The sequence below is a fragment of the Propithecus coquereli genome, unplaced genomic scaffold (assembly GCF_000956105.1).
Source record: "Propithecus coquereli isolate 6110/MARCELLA unplaced genomic scaffold, Pcoq_1.0 Scaffold10, whole genome shotgun sequence".
NCBI classification, from domain to species: Eukaryota; Metazoa; Chordata; class Mammalia; order Primates; family Indriidae; genus Propithecus; species Propithecus coquereli.
The window spans coordinates 1,181,291-1,207,122 of record NW_012133858.1 but is presented as its reverse complement, the minus strand read 5'-3'; the positions used below and the strand labels follow the sequence as shown (position 1 = coordinate 1,207,122).

Sequence of the window (25,832 nt, the reverse complement as noted above, 5' to 3'; positions counted from 1 at the left end):
ACAAATGAGCCCATTAAATCTTTTTCTCTTGAGAATTTTGGGCTGAGAGACAGAGCCTCGCAATCTATGGAACTGCAGTACAGCAGCACTTTAAAAACAGTCAAAATTTTTGCTGAGATCCCTAGAGTTACCCTTATTTCTACTCTTCCAACCTATGAAACTTCTTTAGTTTCCATGAGATGCCATCATATACTTTCAGTAAATTCTTTTGCTTAAACTAGCTAGAAGCAGTCTGTTCTTCACAACTAAGAGAATCTGACCTAAAAGAGTTAGACTATAAAGAAAGGAAAAGCATTATTCATGTTATCCAGGTATACTGCTTTTCAAATAAACAAAATCATTATCTGTCCTTCAAAAGAAGTATGACCTTAGCTCTTCGATGAGTTGGGGACCAAGCTAGTATTTACGACAAGAAAAATCTTCAAAAGTTGTGGGGAAACAAATTATTTTCAAAAACATACATTTTACATATTGTTACACACCAACCTCAGACCATCTATGCTGAGGTAAACAGAAAAACAAGTATAAAATCTAAATAACATTTGCTATATTTAAAGGCAAAGACGCCCTTATTGACTCTTCGAAGGGCAGGTGAGGATTTGCATTGATCCAATTCTTAAGGTCTTATCCAATCCCCTTGGAGCCAGTGGCTGGGAAAACTATAAATAGCCAACTGTCTCCATCCATCCATCCACCCAACCACCAGTTCTTTAGTATATACTCTGTGTGAGGCACTGTGCTGAATAATGGAGACATCAACATGAGTAAAACATGATCCCCACTCATCAATAAGCTCACAGAACAGTAGGAGAAACAGTCAAGTAACTACAGTGCAATGTGAGGTCATATAATACAGTTATGAGCCAGTATTATGGTAGCCCCTAACTGTCTAGAGAAATGAAAGAAAGGATTCAGAGAGAAGGTGATGTTTGAGCTGCAACTTGAAGATAAATGGGACACATTTCCAGGGAAATGAAGCTTCAGCTCCCAATCCAAAGGAGAACAAATTTTGTTCCTATATCGGTGAAAGGAAAATTAAAATACAGAGAGAATGATTACACCTAGTAGGGCCTCATAGTGACAAGGCAAAACTATAGTACAACTCAGAAATCTGGATGGCTGGACTTATAGCACCTAAGGACACAGTTCCTGTGATTTGTTAGTACCCCCCAAAAAATCCCACTTTAAACATCTGCCTTATTCCTTACAAGGGATGTTCAAAGATCCTTAGACTTAAAATTTTGTGGAAGGGAGTTATAAAGGTCAAATACATTTGTGACAATGGAATAAAATCTCTGATTTTATGTGATTGAATCTCACATTTACTAATTTTAAAACCAGTTAATACTGAAGAGTTCTTAAAAGGTAAAGGAAAAGAGCTGATTTCTTTGTGGAAATGTTAGGCCTAAAGGTCAAGGATGGTTCTAAGTCATCAGACTACAGAGTTTTAGAATAAACATTTTTCTTCATTTTTGACTATATTAGGGAGAGTACCCTGAGCGATTAAACTACTACCCAAATGTCTTTTTCAAAAGGGGAAAAAAGGACAAAGGAGACACTCCAACATGGAATTGCACCAAAAGAAATACCTCCTATATAAGTAAGTGTTGAAGCTGAATGCTCTAAGCTACCAACTGAATGCCATGTTCACATATGCAGACTCCCTGCAGTCCCTGCAAGACATTCAGAGTGTGGACAACCCCTGCTATGGCCAATTTAAAAAAGAACAATGTTAAGGTGTGCAAAGGGTAAGGAAGAGTTGCCATTCTATGCACAGTTCCTTTAAAGAGTAAGGACCACTTCCTAAGTTTATTAAGAAGTCTTTGTCCTTTTTTTTCTTTTAGAGATACAATAAAAAGAAGGGCATGAAGGCACAAAAAGGGAACTTGAAATCCAACTGCAATAATTACTCATGGAATTGGCTCCTTTCTATGTAGCATTATAGAATCCTCCTCAGTAAAAACAGTTTAGGCTTTTACAAAAGAACTCCTACATCATTGTGTGGCACAACTACTGCTTCCTTAGACCTTTCAGAAAATGATCCCCAAGTATTTTTCACAAATCCCATAGGGTTTCTTACATTAAAATAAAGCAACAGAGTTCAAGCCTAGAGTAACTTCAGAGCTGCAGCGATGAGTTGCACTAGTTCCAAATGATGAATTTTCTGTTCCAAATAGTGGGACAAAGGGCATCATCACATGGACACAAGTCAATTTCACAGTGATGGACATACACAGGTGGATGATCTGAGGCACAGGCTGTGATTGGTCCTAAAAAAATGAAAGGTAGAATTGGGTCCAAAATCCACGTCTCATGATTTCTGGTCCTTTTTTAGCCAGAGTTGAGCGGCGTCATATCTGTGTGTTATACACATTTTGGGTCTTTCTCAAGAGTTTTTCTGGGTGTAGCATGATAAAGAAAACCAGATATTTGGCTCCGTAAAGGTATTCAAGGTATAGGTGCCATGCTCATGGTAAGCTTCTTACCGTAGGATATCTGAGATCTGCTGCCACAGAGAGAACTATGATCCTATGATGACTACTAGAGTTCAGTTTTCAAAATTTTGGGAATAATCTGATCATAGCCTTTCCTTCTTGTTACATTATAGGACAGAAACTTGGAGTATTCAGTTAAGAGGCTCTCCCAGTAACAGGTGATGTCATCCATCTGCAGGTGGTTCATAATAAAGTGGCTTCCCCTGGAGACAAGATTAACAAGAATATTTCAAAGCACAGAATTGAATAATAATAATATCCTACATTTGAGTACTTACTTGTGCCAAGTAATATTTGGTGTACTTTATATGAATTAATTAATTTGATCCTCAGAACCAACCCTATAGCCATCATATCTACATACATGCATGTAGCAATAGAAGTTAACATTATTTTCCTTAAAAACAAACACATAAGCAGCCAATGCTCATAAAAAGTACTTAATTATCTCACAGATTTCAGTCTACTTCTATAAAGCTTGGGGCATATGTGAATGTTTTTTCCCCCAGAACAGCTTTAATTCTGAGTTATCTCTGTATAATCAGGATGAAATATAGATATCACCATGATAACATATTCAGATAACTTTAGCTAGGGCAAAATGGGGATGATAAAGTGAAGTGAAAAAGGGAAAATGAATAGAACTTACCTTTCAGCAATTTCTTGAGCTACATCATCATTTGCTTTCACAAATTGCAACAGCTCTCTAAAATGAAAAGAATTATTAGACTCTGAAATATAGACCAAGTTCATTGGTAGTAAATCAAAAAGACCACAGATTAAGGTGTCTGATTAATCTCTAGATACATGGATAAAGGATTATTTCCTCAAAGCCAAGATATCAGGGTCCTCACAAGAAGAAAATAATAACCCAAAACAAACAAAAAAGCCTGCACACAGGTTAAAGGCAGCCTATTGTGGAACAGACTATTTCATCCTGTCTCCAAATTCTTGTTCCGGCCCCCCAGAAAAGGGAACTGCGTTCACACTTCTGGCCCTTCTCTATGCCTCTTCCTAGCTTCTCTCAGCATGAGAGAAAACCTGCCTAAGTTTCATTGAGATCAATTCTCATGCTGTATCTGAAAATCCCTTTGACAATAAAATAAGATCAAATATCCCTATCTTCAGTCTTTGAAAGATTAGAGCTTTTTTACTTCACAGTGTCTGAATGTTTCATTTGAAACCAGCATTAAAGCACTTTTTCAAAATAAATACCATTTATAACCTACGTGGATAATAATGCAATATTATATATGCAAACCAAATAAAAGAAATAAAATGCTTTCAATGGAAAAAATCATCAGGAGTAAATGCCCTAAACAGCTGGACGTAAAAGGCAGATTACAAGGGTCATTAGAAACTGCATTTGGGGACAGATGCTTACTGGACATTGGAGAGATCCGTTTTGACTGGGATATAGTGAACCCATGGCTTCAGTTGTGGATAGAAGAATTCTAGCCACTCGTCACCAACATGGAAAACAAGCGAACCACACAGGAAGAGGTGTTTGAATCGGAAACTTGCAGCTACACCCCGAAAATTGAACAGATACCTAGGGAAAAAAGAACAAAATACATTTGCTACTGTATGTCTGCTGCCGCAAATATGGCTTTTTTTTTGTTTGTTTATTCCCTCCTCCCCTTCTCTCCTTTTATGATTCCTCTCCCATCTTCCAATTTCAGTTTTCAAGGACACATCAGTATGTCCTTGTGAGGTTTCTATAAGCTCTTTGCTTTTCCAGAGTTGGGGTTACGGGTTGTTCTAGGAATGTCAAGGTGAGAGAAAGAGAGGGCTGCTTTCCCCAGACAGGGCTAGACAGGGTCAGGAGTGGGGTGCTGGGTAGGAAGGATACAAGGCTCAGAAGGAAATGATGGCCTGTTGTAGATTTGGGACATACTTGAAAAAATACAGGAATGTTCAATGACATATGTCAAAAATTAGGAGTGAAAAAAAAACTGCACAAGCTTGTGTAGGCCTAATGTCTCTAACTAGCTACAGCTCCCCAAGCCTTGTTTTTCCTCTAGTGTACCCCATCTTATCAAAGGCATTCCCTGTTTCCAGGACATCATCCTGAAGTCTGGAGAGGAAAACAAGGCAAACCTAATCAATTTTCACAGAAATGCCCCCGGAAAAAGGCTGCCTTAGCAAAGAACATTTCCTCATCAGCATTTCTCATGCACATACCGTCTCCAGCCAGAGTTGCTTCTACCCTTAGCTCCCACTGTGCGTGTCATCAGCATTCACATCTCTGAATCCTCCACTGCCCTCCTCCAGACCTGGTTTCACCTGTTTATCTAATTCTTGGTCCTGACATTTAATTCTAATGTTTATTAACCTGAGACATATGTAATCTAATTTCAACTACTGGGTGAGTAGGGCATAGAGAGGCAATCCCAACACTGTGATTACTAGCAGGCAGCTCTCTGGAAGCAGGGACCATATTCCATTTGTCTCTACAGTCCCCACAGAACTCAGGTCAGTGCACAGTAGGCTCTCAGAAAAAGCCAGCTAAATGAATTAATGTGACTTTCACACACCCTAGCAGGGCCTTCGTACTGAAGTTCTCACCCAAAGTGAAGCTATTATACTTCAAAAGCAATATGGAAACTAAGAGAGTCAGGAGTCCTGGAAATCTTACTTGTATTTGCAGTGATCCACGAGATGGACATCCTTAGCAGCTGGCTTTCCCAAGGTATCCTTTATGTGAAATGGAAGTTAAGAGTATTAGTAGTAATAGCATTTATTGGTGACCACTGTGTAGCAAGCTTTGTTAAACATTTCATCAACATTATCACATTTAAGCCTCATAATAAACATACTAAAGACACATTATTATCCCCATTATACAAATGCAGAAGGCAAGGCTTCGAGAATTTGAGAGACTTGCTGAGGGTCACGTGGCCCTAAGTAGAAGATCGAGGGTTTTAACCCGGGTCTGTCTGATTTTAGAGTTTAAGCTCACCTGAAGCCATGCAGCCCTCCTTTGAACTCAGAAGTCGCAGCCTGCAGCACATTTCACTCTATGTAACTTACACACACAGAAGTCACAAGCGCTGGCTGGTGGGCTTAGAGGGGTAGCACCCATACACACAAATTTTGTTGGGCGTGCAAAGTATGTGAAAATAAGTATTCAATAAGTATTATAGGTGGTAGGATATTTATTGCAAAACTCCAGATTTCCAACTTTTCTTGCAGAAAAACAAAGAAGGAAGGTCCGGTAAATTGGGCTCCTCTTCCCATTTGGCAGCAATCAACAGGAACTGTTAGTGCTCTGTCTTGCTCACTCCTTTGCATCATGTGCTGGCTCCTGGAGGTATTTGAATTTGAGACCCCCATGCACATCCCATCCACCTTAGCAGACGCTAAACTTGAGGAGGAGAACAAGTCTTGTTTGTTTTTGCAGCTTTCTACAGTAGATACTGACAACTACTTGTGTGCTGAATGAATATACTTTTTAAAATATTTTTATTATTTAACAAAGTTTCTTAAACTCATTTGCTCCTATTTGATTGAAACTGTATCAAATAATACGTGCGTCTCAGATTTACTTAGTTTTCCCCCAAGAAACTTAAAGCTTTTTCTCATAGCATCCTCATATGGCATATGGAAATTTCAGACGTGGAAATTTAGGTCTTTAAGTTCTTGGATTAAGGCAAGAAGTCACAGAGTTAAGAGGACAGAAATGACTCTATACCAAAGGTCCCAATTTCTGACTTTACCTTAGAATCACTTAGGGAGTTTTAAACAAATGAAGATGCCTGGACCCCATCCCCAGAGATTCTGGTTTATTTGATTCATTTTTTCAGCTCTCTGGTTGTATTGTATAGCCAGGGTTGAGAACTACCAGTTTAAACCAGGGGTTGGAAAACAATAGCCCACAAGCCAAACATGACCCACTGCCTGTTTTTGTATAATCCACGGACTAAGAATATTTCTACATTTTCAAATGGCTGGGAAAGTAAAACAAAAGAATATCTTATGACACGTGAAAATCACAAGAAATTCCAATTTCAGTGCCCATAAATAAAGTTTTTAATAGAACATGGCCACGCTCATTTGTTTACATATTGCTTATGGTTTGTTTTGTGCTGTGATAACATAGTTTAACAACAACTATGGCTGGGCGCGGTGGTTCACGCCTGTAATCCTAGCATTCTGAGAGGCTGAGGTGGAAGGATTATTTGAGGTCAGAAGATTGAGAACAGCCTGAACAAGAGTGAGACCCCATCCCTACTAAAAATAGATAAAATTAGCTGGGTGTGGTGGCATGTGCCAGTAGTCTCAGCTACTTAGGAGGCTGAGGCAGGAGGATCGCTTGAGCCCAGGAGTTTGAGGCTGCAGTGAGCTATGATGAAGCCACAGCACTCTAGCCAGGGCGACAGATTGAGACTCTGTCTCCAAAAAAAAAGAAAAAACTATGACAGACACCATATGACCTGCAAAGCCTAAAATATTTACTATCTGGCTCTTTACAGAAAAGGTTTGTGACCTCTGGTTTAAACCTTGAAAGTAATATAACATACTAGTCATAATATGGCCAGAAAAGCAATATGAGTTTGAATAAGAAGAATTTACATGTGTGCTAATTCTGGTTCATGGAAGTTTCTCCATATTCATCTCACCACCAAGTGGAAACTTAATCTCAAATTCTACCCAAGTGGCAATGTTCTTTGAATGAGAATGTGCACTGCTGTAGTTCTAGTCAGATCATTAGTAATTACTTTCATAGATTTCCAGGCCTGGTTTTTGGTGTATTCTGCATCGACAAGTTTTGGATTTTTCCGAGATAGAAGAATGAGAGGATCTCGTTCTGGACTTGTCCTATAAAAGAAACACATGACATAAAACTGTATGGCCTATACCATAATACTGTTCCCAATCTCTGAAAGGTGAGCAGTACTAGGATCCAATGCAATTACTGTCTGCCCAGGTGGACAATTCACTGGTTCTGTGATAGCACAAGACGGGGATACCGGGTACTGCAGCATCTAGATGGTCCAGGGCTGGTCCCGCTGTACCTTCGGAGGTGGGGATGTGCCGGGAACGTGGCCAATGTTCCCCGCAAAAAACCGGGTCCCTTTGGTAGAGTTGCAAGGGATAAGAAAATTAATAGAGAAAAATGGAAAATAAAAGAAATAAAAGAATACACAGAGACAAAGATATAGTTTTATAAGTTTATAAAGATTATAGGCAAAGTGGGATCTCAGGAGGCCTAGACCTTCTCCGTGGGTCTCAAAAAGGCTCAAATGAGGTCTTACATGGTAACTTATAGGGAACAGTGAATAATTCCCAAGGGTAACAGATTTACATAACAGCAGGTAGTTCCTCTCAGGTTAACAGATTTTCAAAAGGCTTCTACAGATTCTTTAACTAATTCTATCTACGTGAGCAAACGGTTACAAAATCTTTCAAAGGTTAACTTCTAAGTTCTAAGGTAAGTTTATCACTTAACAGAGGGGTTAAACAGAGATATGTTGGCTCCATATTTATTAGGTTATTGTGAATGGAGACAGGTAGTCTAGAGTGTTAAAACAAGAGCTTTGCTTTTAGTCATTCGGGCAGCTGTCTGTTCCAGGGGACACTCCATTGTCAGCTCTCATCCTGTAGTTTTTAACAGATTCACTTTGCTTTACAAAGCAAATCCAAACCTTTAGGTCTGAGAAACGCGGCACCTTGTGGGATACAGCCACTACTGTCTTTCAGAGACGCCCTTTGGAGTGCAACAGCATTTGAAATGCAAACCAACACGTTCACATATTCCTTCAGGGCAAAGCTCTGAAAAACTCCTAAGACAAATCCTGTCTGCAAACATGTTTAATATTAATTCATGGAGCAACAGGGATGCTTGCATCTGGTCTTGCAGGGTATGTTGTTCTGGTCACTACGGCTGTATCCCAGGGAATGATTTCTCTTCTAGGCAAGTTCATGTAGCTTCTATAATCACCAGTACCCATGGCTGTGTGACTAGGTAATCACCACTCACCAAAACAGCTACATGACCTGTGATGTGTATGCTTTGTAAAGTCTAGTATAATATTTAAATCAAAAAAAAATCCTCAAAAACTAAAGGACTTAAAATCCTAAAGAATATATGTGAAAAAAGTCTTAGCTATGGTCCAAGTAGCAGAGGGCTTTGATATGTGAAGGGTCATGCATCCCTTGAGAATCCGGTAAGAACGATGGACTAATCACCCACCCCAGAAAAATGCACACATCCCTATATAATTTCAAGGAAGTTCTAAAACTCTGGAAGCCCAGACACGGGCTCCAAATTAAGAATCTGTAATCTCAAGGTCTGAGAATCAAAGAAGTTGGTAAGGAACAGGAAGCAGTGGCTGGTTGGTTGGCCCATGTGCATCCTGAAGTCCACTGCCCAAGCAAAGAGGAGGGCAAATAGAGGGTGTAATCTCTGGCAATGACTCACTGCAAAAGCTACAAAACCCTTCCCCCTTGATGGTCTTTTCTATCCATCTGTTCCACAGATAATTATTATATATCTACATATATAATATGTGCTGTTCTTGGCATCGGGACTATGGAGCTGAACGACACAGCTCCATATTACTATCTTTCCATTTCCCTCCTCTCTTTCCTGCCCATTTCCACCTGTCTCAGTTTGTGCTCTTAACCATTTTGGCAGCCACATGGTCTGTTCTAACTAGAAAGGCAGTGAGGAGATCTGGTGATGAGTCCTGCTCTACATTAACTAGCAGAGTGACCATGGCATGCCATAAGCTACTCCCAGGAAACTATAAACAAGAAGACACCCATCTGTTCTGTTCAACAGTATTATTTTTTATTTCATGTGTGTAAATTTAAAATTAAGTCATTCTCTAGTGCTACAACTTGTGCTGTTAAACATTATACAGTCAATGCCCGACACACTCATGGTACTGTGTAAATATCTGTTGAATGACTACATGGATGAACTTTACTTCTTTGAATTTCAGTTCAATTAAGAGTGATTTGGGCAAATAATCTGAATTCTTCTCTAGTTTAAAACTGTGATTCCACATTTATTTCTTAGTTATCTTAGCTTTCCCTTTGAGCTAGAGAGTTCATCATACCCTCAAGATTACTTATACTGCACATTACTTAGAAGAATATCTTTATAAAATGTCAGAAAATATACTCACCTTGATCCTCGGAAATATGCTGTAGAATTTTTCATTTTCCATGGCCACTGTGCTGCTGACCTAAAAATACAGATTTTGATTAGTTTGTTTTTTTCTCAACTATATAAGGATGTGTTTTAACCATTTCTGAAGATTAGTTCAGAGCTTTATATTTTTAAATACGTATGATCAAGGTTACTCAAAGCAAAAGTCCTAAAAGATACTATGGTCCCTGTTGTTATTATTTCATTGCTCTGGAGGTGCTAGCCAGTTATATCTATATATCTGTTGCCCCATTAGTAAGTTAACAGCATTGAAAGAAAAGCCCCCAAACCCTGAATGACGTGTATAGGGCTATTTAATTTGGTATAGTAAGGATTTCCTTTCTACTTTAAGTAGAGTGCTAATGATAAAATTAATATGTGAAAACAACTATAAAAAATATCACAAATTGAATAAAAGGGCAATCACTGTCTAATTTCATGTTTTTGATGGGTAGGAGGTGTCATCAGATTTAGTCTGATATTTGCATAGCACCTTAGTATTCTTAAAACTGTACTAAGTGTTCCATAAAGATATGTCCTTGAAACTCAGGTCTTAGTACACATTACCATGACCAGCCTTCCTTGCTGACACTGCTAGCTCACAGATGCATCATTCTTAACTTTCTTCGTAGGAACCCTCCCTGCACAGAAGTCTGCGCAGCATCTTCTTCTGAAAAAGGACAGGAAGGCTGAACTGGAGTTAATGAGGGATTGGTGGACTGTATTACAGTAATGGAGGAACTTAGGATATCAACTTTTGAGGTATATGTCCTTTTCAGATACATATAGTGCCATGTCATTCATTTTCACCCAGCTGAGAGCATTGCTCAATATTTTCCAGGCCCTCAGACTCTACCCTCAGCTAACCTGGCTCATCCTCTAGCCCTTTCTTGCTGGATCACCTTTATCTGATTCTCCACTCCAAGGCTAGCACTATCTCTTATTTTCCCCCATACTTCCTCTTACCAAAATATAAACACCATTGCACTGGATTTCTCAAGGTTTTTTTGTTACTGGTGGAAAAAAATGTTACATGCTCATTAAATAAAATTCTAATGGAAAAGTATAAAGATAAAAGTAAAAAAGCATATGGAATCTCCCTATCTACAGGTAACACTGTAACATTTTAGTGAAGAATTCCTTCCAATCATTTTTCTATATTAGTGGCTCTCCAATGACAGTAATTTTGCCCTTCCCCCTAACCCAAGTGACATCTGGCCATATCCGTAGACATTTTTTGATTGTCACTACTGGGGAATTGCTACTGGCATTTAGTCAATAGAGGCCAGAGATGCTGCTAAACATCCTACAATACACAGGACAGCCCCCACGACAAAGAATTATCTAGCCCAAAATGTCAACAGTACCAAAAATGAGAAATCTTGCTCTATATAACAGAGGTCATACCATACATGCTATTATTCTTTTTAGAAAATATATTACAAATAATAATAACCAACACCTATATAGTACCTTACTGTGTTCCAGATACTGTTCTAAGTGCTTTATATGTATCAAATCATTTTCACAACCTCATGTGGTAGGTTTTATTACATCTATTTTACAGAAGAGGTCCTTGAGAAGTTAAGCAACTTGCCCAGAATCATGCAGCTATAATAATAAGAGCCAGGATTTGAACCCAGATTCCAGTTTTTAAGCCCCATTCTACCTTGCCTTTCCATTTATGCATAGTGTTTCATTTTATAGTCACATCATAATTTACTTCATCCCTTACCGATGGGCCTTTAGGTACTTTCCAACTTTTTGCTCTAAGAAACAACAGAGTAGTGAACATCCTTGTACATACATCTTTGCACACTTGTCTAAAATCTCAGGATACAATCTAGATGTAGAATGGCTGGGTCAAAGAATACAGAATATACATTTTCAATTTTGATATATGTTGCCAAACTACCGAACAAAAAATGTATCAGTTTATACTCAAAGTTACTTCTCTTCATTTCCTTGGACTCTGGGAAAGCTGTGTTTAATATACACAGACTTTAACTGTTTTCTCTTTCCTTCATTCTCTATACCACCTACCCACTCAAGAGACCTATGACTTTTCTTCTGAAGGTGAGTGCTAACAGTGGCCACCACCCTAGCCTGATACTACCTCTTTTTAAAACCCTGACAATAAAAAATGAAATCTTTAAATCTACAAGAAACACTGAATTCTTCCATAGAGTAAATGTAAGTCAATGGGGACAAAGCCCCAAAAGATTATAAAAACAGAAAAATGGCAGGCAGACATAATCAATGCAGATAGATGAACAAGCAGATTATTAAAGTTTCAAGGTACAAAATGAATTGACATTGCTAGAGATTCTGAATGCAGGGCCTAAAAATACTGCAATTCTGTAACTGTGAATAACTTCAGTTGAACAAAAGGGAAAGGTATCAAACGGAAAAAATGTTCATGTAAGATTAGATTTTAATGATACTCTATCTCCCTAAAGATTGCTTATGAGTTTATAAGGGAGAAAATAATAACTACACAGTGGAGGAAACGAATAACATCACTAATGAGGAGTGGATGGACGCAAAATCACTTATGTAGGCAATTGGGCCAGCAATACATAAAATGCATCCAATCATGAGACAATAGACAAAGCAAAACTGAAGAACATCTGTAAAAAAAAAAGTTAATGTCACGAAAGAGAAAGACAGACTGAAGAGCTGTTCTGGATTAAAGGAAACAAAAAAGACACGACAACTAAATGCAATCTGTGATCTTAGATGTGTCCTGTACTAGAGGAGAGAAATGCTATATAGGATATTATTGGGACAATTAAGTATTATATCAATATTGTTTCCTGAATCTTCTATTTGTAGTATGGTTATGAAAGACAATACCCTTGTTTTTAGAAAGTCCACATTAAAGTATTAAGGGATAAAAGGTCATAAGGGATGCAACACACTCCCGAATAGTCCAGAAAATAACAAATTATGTATATATTACATATGCAGCCTAACTGTCCATAAAGGAAATAATGAAGTAAATTATTATCCATGCAACAGAATACTACGCCGCTGTTAAAAATAATGAGGTCAGGCCAGGCGCAGTGGCTCATGCCTGTAATCCTAGCACTCTGGGAGGCCGAGGCAGGAGGATAGCTCGAGGTCAGGAGTTTGAATCCAGCCTGAGCAAGAGCGAGACCCCGTCTCTACTAAAAACAGAAAGAAATTTGCTAGACAACTAAAAATACAGACAAAATTAGCTGGGCATGGTGGTGCATGCCTGTAGTCCCAGCTACTCAGGAGGCTAAGGCAGGAGGATCCCTTGAGCCCAGAAGCTTGAGGTTGCTGTGAGTTAGGATGACACCACGGCACTCTAGCCCAGGCAACAAGAGTGAGACTTTGTCTCCAAAAAAGAAAAAAGTCACAAATAATGAGGTCAATTCTTAGGAACTGACATGGAAAAATTACTTAGAAACATCAATTAGTGTGGGAAAAAGTTGCCTGGGTTATACACGTTTGTAAATTTTTATGAGTATATACACATTTCATAATCAGTAAAAATGGTTTTAAAGATTTTGAAAACAAAGTAGCTGTATAGCAAGTGGTAAAAGAGCTACATAAAGAAGGAACAATGTGAAAAGGGTATTTGCAAGTACCTGAAAAAAAAAAAAAATTAGAAAACTAAGGCTAAGCCAAGAATAACTTAAAGAAAAAAAAGCTTAAAGACAGGTCTTTCCCTTCCGGCCCCACAAAATCATGTTCAAAACCAAAAAATAAAAAAGAAATGATGATCTCAGTGTTGGGAGAACATAGGTAATATTAACTAGTAAAGTAGAGAGGGTAATGTATTTGGAAACCTGGACTTCAGGCCCAGATTTGCCTCTGACCTTGAGCAAGCCACTTAACCTCTCTGGGTATTCATTCCCTTATCCTTGAAATAAAGGACTGGATAAAGGTAATTTCCAGTTCCAGTTCTGTGAAGTCTGAGACTAATTTCCAAATTATACCTGCTGTAGAAGAGATTTGTTTTTTTAACCATAGGGCTCTAACCACCACAGAGGACTGTGCTCTTATATGTTTCCTCAGAAAGGGAAGATTCTCCTTTGAATCTTCAGCCACAATTAGTAGAGGTGACAGATATTTGTGGAAGTAAGGTTGAATTAAATTATAGCTTTCCTCACACCTGAGAGAAGACCTATATAGACTGTGTTTCTAGAAGTTTCCTAAGTAAGCACCAAAGTTGTTTGAATCTTTAATATAAAATGTAGCTAAGTAAGAAATACCACAGTTTGGATGACCTACACAATCTAAATTCTGAAATGATAGCAGGATGGAGTCAGCAGGCCAAGGCAATCTCAGTCATGAATCAGACAGGATCTGGAATCAGCTTGTACTTGAGATATTTATGGAACATTTATGTTCCCTCATACCCGCCTAAAGTACTAGGCTGTCAATTATCAAGTACATTTATGTTCTTCCAAGTGATTTTCTATCCTCCCCTACAACATGGTCATTTATTTTTTCTTATTATAAAAGTAATTCACTCTTTATTTTTCTGCAATAAAGAAACAGAACACTGTAAACTCACTCTTGAAGAATCTTAACAATACAGAAAAATTTAAAGAAAAAAAATGCTCCTATACTCCCTCCCACAGAGGCATTGTTGCTAGTTTAGGATAGATTCTTCTGCCTTTTCCTGTGGATATGTAAATATTTTTATACATGTACAAAAGTACTTATAACAAGTTTTCTTTTACTTTTAACTTAAAAGTTAGTCATTTTAAAGTAAATAATCGGTTATATTCTACTGCTCATTTCAAGAAAACCCAAAAAGAGGAAAAAAAGAAAACCTCTTTAAAGGACCTACCTTACCAGATCTTCTCTGAAGAGGTCCCACCGTCCAAGACCTGTAGGATAAATTGGCCAAACAGCGGGGCCCCCTTCCCAAAATGTCCAAGCAGGATACATGATATCATGGTACTCTGATGTCTTCAACAAAAACATAAAGGTCATTCTAAATCAGTCTTGGAACAGAGTTAGAAGAAGCAAACTGCATTCATGCCACAAGATGTGGACAAGGCCTTGCTCTTGTGTCACATTGCCAAAAGATATATTTTACCAAGTTTGCAAAGTCTAGATTCTAGACATTAAAAGGCAAAAGTGACAATGGGTTAAAATTCTTGGGCTCCCTAAATTCCAGAATTTAGAATCACATTAAAGGTCAACTTTTTCAGTTCCCCAAAATTCCATTTTCTAGAAGACAAACACCGTTAAGATTTTTAATTTAAGGAAATAATATACCCAATTCTGAATAATCATGGAGCTCCCTCATTTTTTTTTTCTTTTTTTTTCTTTTTTTTTTTTTTTGAGACAGAGTCTCACTGTGTTGCCCGGGCTAGAGTGAGTGCCGTGGCGTCATCCTAGCTCACAGCAACCTCAAACTCCTGGGCTCAAGCCATCCTACTGCCTCAGCCTCCCGAGTAGCTGGGACTACAGGCATGCGCCACCATGACCGGCTAATTTTTTCTATATATTTTTAGTTGTCCGATTAATTTCTTTGTATTTTTAGTAGAGACGGGGTCTCGCTCTTGCTCAGGCTGGTTTCGAACTCCTGAGCTCAAACAATCCGCCCGCCTCGGCCTCCCAGAGTGCTAGGATTACAGGCGTGAGCCACCGCGCCCGGCCTCCCTCATTTTTTAACTGTTATTACTCTTGGCGTTTACACTGTCTTAGCAGTTCTTGGTTATTTCCTAGTGGGTCTTTTGAGAGCAAGAACCAGGAAATATAGTGCAGTGGTTAAGAGTGTGGGCTCCTGGCTGGGTGTGGTGGCTCATGCCTGAAATCCTAGCACTCTGGGAGACCGAGGCAGGAGGATCACTTGGGCTCAGGAGTTGAAGATCAGCCTGAGCAAAAGCGAGACCCCATCTCTACTAAAAACAGAAAAAATTAGCTGGGCGTGGGGAGGCGTGCCTGTAGTCCTAGCTACTTGAGAGGCTGAGGCAGAAGGATCATTTGAGTCTAGGAGTTTGACGTTGCAGTGAGCTGTGATGATGCCACCACTGCACTCTAGCCCTCTAGCCAGGATGGCAGAGTGAGACTCTGTCTCCAAAACAAAAAAAAGAGTATGGTCTCTTGAGACATATCATGAGTCTGAATGCTTACTCTACCTCTTTATGACTCCAGGTAAGTTTACTTTATCTTTCTATTCCTCAGTGTCTTTATCATTGTAACAGTGAAAATAATAATACGAATAATATGATCTAATAGGCTTATTTTGAATATTAAATGAGTTAAAACGTATAAAAAGCTTAGAACAGTGTCTGGCACACAGTGAGTACTCAGTAAGTGTTAGCTGGTGTTACCTAACACTGTGGCACTGTGGAGCTTACACTGGCGGGTCAGTAAATGCTTGCTTATTCACTGATGGAGTCAGAAGTGCCAACGGGCAGAATGGGGGAGGAGTGTTATCACACATCTTTTGAAGAAAGTGTGAAACCAGTTGCTCCCTTTTTATGGTTACTTCCGTTGAAAATTTGGCTACTGATAAACCTCTAACTCTATTGTTTCTTATATTGGAATTATCTGCATAATATGCTGCTTGCCTTCTCTCAAATACTTAAAAAAAAAAGTATGTGATTCAAGCACATTAACAGCTGTTCAATAGGAGCTGCACAATTAACCTCTAAAGTTTACAGACTAAAATCCCTCCCTTGGAAACCAGGAGTAACTGATTTAAAAAAAATAGGAGGGAAGTAAAGATGAAAGGAAAGTTAGCATACTGAAAGGAAAGTTAGCCTACTGATGGTCATACTTTGTTATCCACAGAAACCACAGATAAATTACAAACATGAAGTCCATACTGACTTACATGGGAGCCTCTAACTGTTCTTCTAGGAGAGTTTCATGACAAACAATGGGACCAAGCACTTTTGAGAAATGAAGGTCAACCATGGGAAATGCAAAACAAATGTGGCATCAGCCTACTTACAACATAGGAAATAAACAAATCTAGAGAGAAAGTAAATTGTGATAAAGAAAAAAGTGGGGATAAAAGGTCCTTCTGCTTTGGAAAAACCCAATCAGAGATGGTACCCCTTTTCCCAAAGTCCATGAAGTTTTCCTAAACGCACTCTTAGCCCATAGAATCTTCCATCCACTTTCTTCCAGCTTTCCCACCCCCAGCTCCCAATGCTTTCATAGTTAGTCTCTGGGAAAGCAAGGCGCATCCCAGCCAATACACCATTTACATCGTGGTCCCCAACCTTTTTGGCACCAGAGACCAGTTTCATGGAAGACAATTTTTCTACAGGGTGGTGGGGGGAGGAGGTGAAGCTCAGGTGGTGATGTGAGCGATGGGGAGTGGCTGTAAATACAGATGAAGCTTAGTTAGCTCCCACCACTGCTCACTTTCTGCTGTGCGGGCCCTCTCCCAACTCCCCCCTTCACCACCAGTCCTGAGTTTCATGGAAGACAATTTTTCCACGGACTGGAGTGGGGTTGCGGGTGGGAGTGAGGGGGAGCTCAGGCAGTGATGTGGCCCAGTTCCTAACAGGCCACGGACCAGTTGTCCAAAAACCTGAGCACTACCAAGATATTCACTGTCCCAAGTTCACAGAGCCTACAGGTACATCCTAGCTACTCCTACCCTCCATGATGAGACCCAAAGATTACCCTCCCACATTCCCCTCTTCGGTTCCCCAAATTCTGCTTTTCTAAAGGATACACACTGTCAGGGTGTGTATCCAATTCTGTCACCCAATTCTGAATAATCATGGAGCTCTCTCGTTTAACTGTTATTACTTTCGGTGTTTACACTGTTTTACCAGTTCTTGTTTACTTCCTAGTGGGTCTTTTGGGAGCAAGAACCAGGAAATACAGTGCAATGGTTAAGAGCGTGGGGTCTTGAGACAGATCATACGAGCCTGAATGCTTACCCTACCTCTTTACAACTCCAGGCAAGTTTACTTTATCTTTCTATGCCTCAGTTTCCTTATCATCGTAATGGGGGAAATAATAATATCAATAATATGATCTAATAGGCTTATTTTTAATATCAAGTGAGTTACTACATGTAAAAAGCTTAGAACAGTGTTGGCACATAGTAAGTACACAGTAAGTGGCCTATCCTCTCAATGCACTGCTTGGACACAAATCCGGCACCTTCAGGTTCACTTTCTGTCACCTCTGGGATTCGGTGACAGAGAAGACAAATACTACCCAGCACCATGGCTGATATATACATTGTAGAAGCTCAATAAACATTATTTGAATGAAAGTATTCCCTAACTCCAAGCCCATGAGCTTCCTTGGATCCCTCTCTCCCATGCTCTGTAGGATCTAGGAGCCCCACCTCCAATGTCTCATAGGTTCCTCAGGCCTCTCACTCCCTAGCCTCCATCCCTAGCACTACAGACACTTAAGTAATCTTACTCAAATTACTTATGGGTTCTCAACTCTATCTCCTTAGTCTTACTGCTCAACCACTGTGAAGCTACCAGGGACACAGACCCATTCCTGGACCTCGGGCCTCATCCTCATCATTACCCATCAGTCTCTGTCACACAACAAATGACCTTCTGCTAATACCCTAGAGGACCACCCTCCATCTCTCCATGTGGCCGTTCCCATACTTACCTTACTGAAGGAGAAGACTGGGATGGCAGGCTCCATCCATTTGGGAACCTGAGGATAATCTCGTACATTGATCACCATTTCCATGTCAGGGAGGCGCCCAATAACTTCCAAAATAAAGTGCTCAACACCACTACACCTGTTCAACGGAAATACCAAAATTTCACCAGAGCATTGCCTGCAGGCTCTAGGATAAGACAGGGTCCCATTCACATTTTAAAATAAGACAAGCCAGTGTTCAGATCATCAGTCTACCACAAAGTTTCCTGAAAGCAATGCTGCTAAAGCAACTATTCACTTTTTTATATTGTGCAAATTACCCTTCCTAGCTAAGTTGCTCCAGTTTACAACTCTTAATTTTCCAAATAAATCATCATTGCTTCCAAGGAAGTATTATTGCTACTCCTACCATTTCTCTATTGATTCCAGTTTTTTCTTTATTTCTCTTATATGGAATAGTTTAATTAGTAAGTAAGACACAAATTCTGATAGGAGCTTGAAAAGCTAATTTTCTAACTGTGTGCTTTTGACTTTGCTTCTCACAAAGACACTATTTTTATGTCTGTCCACTATAATTAAGTCTCATAATTTATGAGAAAAGAGAGAAAATCTTTCATTACCTTCAACCTGAATACAGAAAAATATCAAAATCAGTTCTGAAAGCCAGAAAAAGTGTTATGTGCATGACGATGAATATTTTAACAGCTTTCTGACTAGACTCCCTGGGAATCCTCAGAGTATTTCTTGAAAGAAAGAGAAGATACCCTGACAGTTTAGCTTGTTTCTGCCCCATTCTTCGAGGTCCTGACCATCACTATACTAGGGGCAGCATTCCAAGGCTTGATCATGATTTTCTGGCAGCACGGAAATGACTGATTTAAATATTGTTTTATATATGGGGAGATAACTGCAAAAAATATCAATGATTCATAAACGTACGAAAAGATGCTCAATTGTATTATAAAGAAATGCCAATGAAACTAGATGCCAATTTTGCCAATCAGATTGGCAAAGATCAAAAAGTCTGATAAGGCATAGTGTTGGTAAGGGGGTGAGGTCCATTCAGAGTATGTGAAACAAGGGTGGTGGCAGGGTAAATAGGCGCGACCTCTTTGGAGGACGACTTGCTTCTATTTGTCCAGACTTTAAAAAGACATTAATTGGCCTAGTTATTTTACTTCTGAAAATTTAGCCTACATGTACGTTTACATCAGTGTTCAAAGGTATATGTATAAGAATGTTCACTACAGCATTAGTGTTTGCATTAACCAGAAATTAAAGGGGTGTGGTGAGGAATAATTGCAGTGTCCGCTGATAGAGGACTGAATAAAGAAATCTATACAATGGATTAACATGCAGCCATGAAAACAGTAAGGTGCTCTCTATGTACTTTATGGAACAATCTCAAAATCTGCTATTATATGGAAAAGAAACGTAAGCTGGAGAACAGAAGATAAAGCATGTTCTAATTTGTTGATGAGTCTAGATGCTTGTATATGCATAGACTATTTCTAGAAGGACATACAAGAAACTTGTAATTCTGACTATCTTTTGAGATGTGGTCTCAGGGACTAGAGGTGTCTAAGAAGGAAGAGAAACTTCCTTTTCGCTGAACATCTTTTTGAATTATCCAAAAAATTGTTGCAGAATAATTTATACATTATGGCTAAAACACTTGTATTTTCTTCCACAATTTGATCTTATGATTCCATTTATATAAAACTCTAGAAAATAATCCATAATGAGAGAAAGCAGATCAGTGGATGCTTAGGGGTGGGGGTGGGGAGAAATGACATGGGAGGGTTAGGAGAGAGGAACTGCAAAGAAGCCCAAGGAAACTTTTGGTTGTGATGGGTATGTTCATTATCTTGGTATAAACATACATTAAAATTTATCAAAGTATACAATTTATTTTTTTAGTTGATAAATAATTATATATATTTATGTGGTATAATGTGACATTTGATATATGTTTATACTATGGAATGATTAATCAAGCTAATTAATATGTCTACCACCTCATATACTTACTATTTTTTCTTGTGAGAACATTTAAATTGTGTATATTAAATATGTGTAGTTTATGTCAACCACACCTCAATAAAGCTGTTATTAAAAAATATCGGCCGGGCGCGGTGGCTCATGCCTATAATCCTAGCACTCTGGGAGGCCAAGGCAGGAGGATCGTTTGAGCTCGTGAGTTCGAGACCAGCCTGAGCAAGAGTGAGACTCCATCTCTACTAAAAATAGAAAAAAATTAGCTAGACAACTAAAAATATATAGAAAAAATTAGCTGGGCATGGTGGCACATGCCTATAGTCCTAGCTCCTTGGGAGGCTGAGGCAGGAGGATCCCTTGAGTCCAGGAGTTTGAGGTTGCTGTGAGCTGTGATAACACTACGGCACTCTACGCAGGGCAACAGAGTGAGACTCTTGTCTCAAAAAAAAAAAAAAAAAATCATTACTCCTCATCTTTGAAATGACTTCTCTCTAGCATTAATCAGATGGACTTCTGGTCCCTCAGTAAAATCTCTCCGCTCATCCTTGAAATGCTGAGTTTACATTTTATTTTGTTCAAAACTGAATTTTTAAAATGTCATATAGGTTTCTGAAACTGGCTGAATTAAAAGTGTCTAGGCCTAGAAAGATATTATTTGTAGCTAGATGGGAATCTTTGAGATATCATACAACTGTGTCCATTTCATTAAGGACGGTAGGTTGGAATATTTCATTCTACTTGTATTTTGTATGTCTCTGTTTTCCTTAGTTGTGTATGCAGCTAAGAAAGGGAATTTGCAGTGTCACTGGAAATATAAATTATTTTATTGCTAATTAAAAGTCCTGTGTTCCCTTTAGAATATTTCTAAGCTCATAATGCTAATCAAAATGCTAAGGTCAGGAAAAAGAGAACTGTGTCTTTCAGAAACTTTGAAAGCACTTCATTTCATCTGGGAATTAAATTGTTCAGCAAACTATTAAACATTGGGTAAGCTTTCAAAGTCCAAAAATGTCTATATTTGTATTTTATTTCTTATGCATGGAAATTAAAAATTCCCCTATGCTCATAATTTGTACTTAAAGTCGCTATTATTATCCCAAATAATGGAACAAAGGTCTGTTTAAAATACCTCAAGGATTTTACCCACTACCACCTATTTCCCCCTAATACCTGACAACCAAAACATAACTGATTTCCTCAGGGTTGTAGGATATTAAGTGATCTTTCTTTTTTGTTGTTGTTGTTACATATTTTTGACAGCAAGTATAATATTAATTTGTAATAAAATCATAAAGACAAATGTTATAAATTTTTATGTCCAAATTGATGCATTTTTTTGCAACATTGTAATTTTATGTTTAATGACAGAATAGGGATTGTTTAGAAAGAGGATCGTAGATAAGGGAATATTATGCCCTCTGGGTTTTATACCTTCTAATTTTTACAAAGATTTGAGTTAAAAAAATAAAAGACTTCAGGGAGGCCAACACGGTAGGATCCCTTGAGCTCAGGAATTTGAGATCAGCCTGAGCAAGAGTGAGACCCCTGTCTCTCAAAAAAAAGTCCCACTTACTCAGGAGGCTGAGGCAGGAGGACTGCTTGAGGCCAGGGGTTTGATGTTGCAGTGAGCTATCACGACACCGCTGTACTCTAACCTGGGTGACAGAGTGAGACCCTGTCTCAAAAAACAAAAAAACAAAAAACAAAACAAAAACAAAAAAGAGACTCCAAAAAGAAGGTTTATCATTTGGTATATGTAATGCTGCCTAAACTCAACTGCCAGACTCAGTCCATGATCCTGCCTTCTCCCCTGGGCCCTCAGCCCACGGACGTCACCTCAACTCTCACACCTGAAGTCCTGGCTAGTGTAGTCTGCAGCCCCAGTTACTGCTCTTGACTCTGTCATCTCTCCTCAAATATTCACAATCTAGAACAGTCCTGGCCCGTGGCAGACACTCAGTAAATAAACACCTATGCTTCTCCTCCTCCTTCAGCCCAGCTCACTCTTCCCAGGCCTCATCAGTCTGTGTACTACAGCTACGATATCTGGTGGAGTAAGATGGGGCACAGCTATAGCTACTACAACCAGTGATGTGCCCAAGCCTCTAAAAGAGAGAGGAGACAGGCTTTGGGAGAGGAGCTGGCAAGAAAAATTCCCAGACAAGGAGAAAAGCTGGTCATTATTTTGTAGTTCCCCTGAAATGTGAGGAAGGATTCACTTGTCATTCCCCTGAATTAGCTTCTCTTTAAGAACAGTATCCAGTAAGCTTGTATGCAATAAAGTCAGAAGAGGTATCTACCTCATAACTCTTACCTGGAGGGGAACATGCAGTCATTTTCTCGGTATAATTTATTCTTAATGATCTGATAGTGGGTCCCTAGTTTCCGTCTAACTACCTCTGCCATCATCTTCCTGGAGATACCTCCTCGGAAAGGCGTCAGATCCTCTTCTATGACGCTGGGAAAGAATGGGAATTGTCAGGGAAAGCAGGCCAAGAGAGTGGTACAGTTCCACCTAATTCCTAAGTGCACTTAGGTTTAGTATTAGAGAACACAGTAAGCTGAGGGAAAGAATAGAGGGCAGGAATGAGCGACTCTCTCCCAGAAACACCATAGATAACTTGAAACATCAAATGCAGTAAAGCTACAAAAAATAAAAAGTAGGTCAATGTTTCTCCTTCCTCCCTCTATCTGGATTACCCCTCCCTTGCCAATTCCAAATTCCTCCTTCATTACTCATGTCCTCCCAGTCACTGCAGTTCTACTGACGTCCCCCTCTTCAAATCCCAGAGAAGGTACAGGTTTTGCCTTACAATCTACAATGTCTGACTCACTTGTTCTGGTCTGTCTGGCCTGTACCCACCCCCACATACTCTGGCAGCCTGACAGCAGTAATCAGAAAAGGATACTATTTCGCATCTCTTTTAAAGTTGACTACATAGTAAGTTTTCAACAAGTATGATAAGCATCAGATGAATTTTTGAGGAGTCAGAGTAACATAGCAAAGGAACTAAAAGAACCCTGTTATTTAGCTGATGAGGAACCTGAGATCTGAGAAGTTAAGTGGTTTGCCACAGGAGTAATTAGTGGGAGTACTGGGACTAAAACCCAAGACTGCTTTCAAAGTTATCTTTCTACATATCATATCCCAGCCCGGATGTGCATTGTTCAAAGATAACCAACAGGAAACTTATGATTAGATTAATTGATAAATAGGTTTATTCCTTCAACAATATTTATTGAGCACTTACTGAGGGCCAGCACCTGGGATATAACAGCAAATAAGACATAGATCCTGATCTCAAGAAACTTTCAGTCCAACGGAAGAAACAGACAAACACATGCACTAAATCCCACAGGGAGTGATAGGTAATGCTGAGACCACCTGAGTCTCTCCTATTCTAGAGCATTTTTATTCCCTAGAAGTAGGAAAACCACGTCAGGCACCCTTTCTGCTCTCAAAACGGGTTGGCTCTCTTACCACTGCAACCAAGGTCTCTCTGGAATGTTACGGTACTTCCTGCTGCAAGAACTAAACTCTCAAAGACACATCAAAGAAGAGAACTTACCCATGGTAGCAGCTGCAGTTTTGACTTGAACATGGTTCATAATTCTCCAAAGATCTGTTAATTTGGTCAATAAATACTTTCCATTTTGAACCTTCAAAAAGTAAAGTAAAAGAAAGTTAACCAAGTACCCATGAGCATTCGCATTTGCTAGCAGCAGCAGGCAGACAGAACCAAGGGAGCCAAAACTTTCAGAAATCCCCTTCCTGTCCCACGGGTGGAAACGAAACGTCTGGAAGCACTCTTTTCCTGTAATTCTCCAGCGCTCACGTCGTCTGCTCCTCTACCTCCTGGGCCATCAACATCCCAAGCTTAATGCCCAGCCCGAAAGACTATGGATAAACTGGATAGTGACATGGATTCTCGCCTTCTACTAATCAAACTGAGCACCATATAAAAGATCAATTAAAAGCTACTGACATTAAACCCTCCCTTCATCTCCTCTGACAACATATGTATAAAACCGCGCGCGCTCGCACATGTAATTGCCCCCCTGCCCCCGAGTGTCTAGGGAGGTACAAAGTAGCCGAGCGCGGGCGATACCGCCTGCGGGTGAGCAGGGGAATTCCCACTCCTCCCTAGCACTGCGAATTCTGGAGGACGAGTTACTCTCCAGGGTCCTGCGCAGGAGCAGAGACCCAGACACCCTCACTCTCCGCTCCAAGGTGCCCCGCGCCCTCTGCCCAGCTTGCGCTACAGCGGCCGCAGCATCCTCCAGGGCGCCGGGGAGCGAGGGGGCGGGGAGCGCCTCCGGACCCCGGCCAGACCCCGAGCCCCAGCGGCAGGCTCAGCCCTGCCCGGAACCCACCTGACTCCTTCCGGCGGCCCTGCACTGGCCGCAGGAGTAGCGGCAGGAGTAGCAACAGCAGCCAGAGCCGAAGCGGCGAGCTCGCCCGCCACTCCATCGCCAGCCGACCCACTGCGGATTCCCCGCCGCGACGCCGGCGGAAGCGCGGCCCCGCACAAACATGGCGGTGGCCACCGCAGCACGTGGGCGGCGAGCCCCGCACAAAGATGGCCGCTCTGCCCCGCACTCCTCCTCCAGTCCCCCGGCCTGAGGCGGAGTTTCCCCGGGAGTGCAGCGCCAGGAAGCTGGGGAGAAGGTACAAATGGACCAGCTAACTATCCTCCTTCCCTGGCACCCTCTGGGAAAATATGTCTACTAATGATAATTCCTTCCATTCCATGCCATATTGAAAACATATTATTTCTCTGCAGCCAGAAAACTGTACATCAGAGAGGATGTGTTTCTTGCCCAACAGCTTCACGGTAGTGGCACAACCACTAACTGCCTTGTCGTAGATCCGACGCTAGATAGTTCTTTCCATGAATGACATCAAACTGCCTCTTATTAAATAGCATAGATTTGTTGAACATGTGAATGCGTACAGCACTGTTACACTCCAAAGGGTTGTAAATGCATAGCACAGGTCCCTCTATAATAAGAATTTATAACAGTTTAGGTGACTCAGACATGGGGGGAAAAAAGTCAGTGTTGTTAAAGAAATTTATGGAAGACCATTGTTTTGGACTGAGCTCCTACACTAGGTCCCAAAAGACTAGACCAAACCAGAATGGAGTCATTCATCCTGGGTGCCACATAATCAAACTGAACTTTAAAATGGGCCAATTTTCAAAAAACAGGAGATTCACAGCAATCAGTCAGAAGGTGCCCAGTCTCCCTGAGCTGGCATAATAAAGAAATCCCCTCTGTTTTAACCCTCTAAGGAAAGTAAATTCAAAATGATCAACCCTGCTTTTTGTTCCTTATTTCTGCTTTCTTCAGATCTTTTCTGCCTATAAAGCCAACCCCCTCTGCTCAGCTCATTAGTCTGCCTTTCTGTTTCATAGATGGGATGCTACCTGATATATGAATCACTAATAAAAGCCAATTAGATCTTTAAACTAAATTTGTTGAAATTTTGTTTTTTGACAGTGAGCCACATAATACTAGACAGTATAGGTATATAGCATAGTATAGGTATATATCTATTAATATATAAGTGTGTAGGAAATCACTTA

The 25,832-nt window shown here is 40.0% G+C and overlaps 1 protein-coding gene across 1 annotated transcript; it reads right to left on the bottom strand.

The window, feature by feature from the left end:
* Window positions 1-1,800: 1,800 nt before the first annotated feature.
* POGLUT1 (protein O-glucosyltransferase 1) lies at window positions 1,801-24,775 on the bottom strand. Its single transcript, XM_012641932.1, has 11 exons — window positions 24,619-24,775; window positions 23,814-23,904; window positions 22,559-22,702; window positions 18,250-18,385; window positions 14,483-14,604; window positions 9,632-9,691; window positions 7,217-7,316; window positions 5,134-5,192; window positions 3,880-4,047; window positions 3,145-3,201; window positions 1,801-2,698 (listed from the first exon to the last, which is right to left on the bottom strand). The coding sequence occupies exons 1-11, from the start codon at window positions 24,713-24,715 to the stop codon at window positions 2,542-2,544; spliced, it is 1,191 nt and encodes a 396-aa protein (XP_012497386.1). The 5' UTR covers window positions 24,716-24,775; the 3' UTR covers window positions 1,801-2,541.
* Window positions 24,776-25,832: the final 1,057 nt, after the last annotated feature.

Bases quoted from the DNA above. Each gene is read 5' to 3' on its own strand.
- POGLUT1 (XM_012641932.1), bottom strand. From the start codon at position 24,715: ATGGAGTGGCGGGCGAGCTCGCCGCTTCGGCTCTGGCTGCTGTTGCTA. The intron at 23,905-24,618 runs GTGGGTTCCGGG...TACTTTTTGAAG, and splicing joins GGGCCGCCGGAAGGAGTCAG to GTTCAAAATGGAAAGTATTT. The intron at 22,703-23,813 runs GTAAGTTCTCTT...ATTCTTTCCCAG, and splicing joins AACTGCAGCTGCTACCATGG to CGTCATAGAAGAGGATCTGA.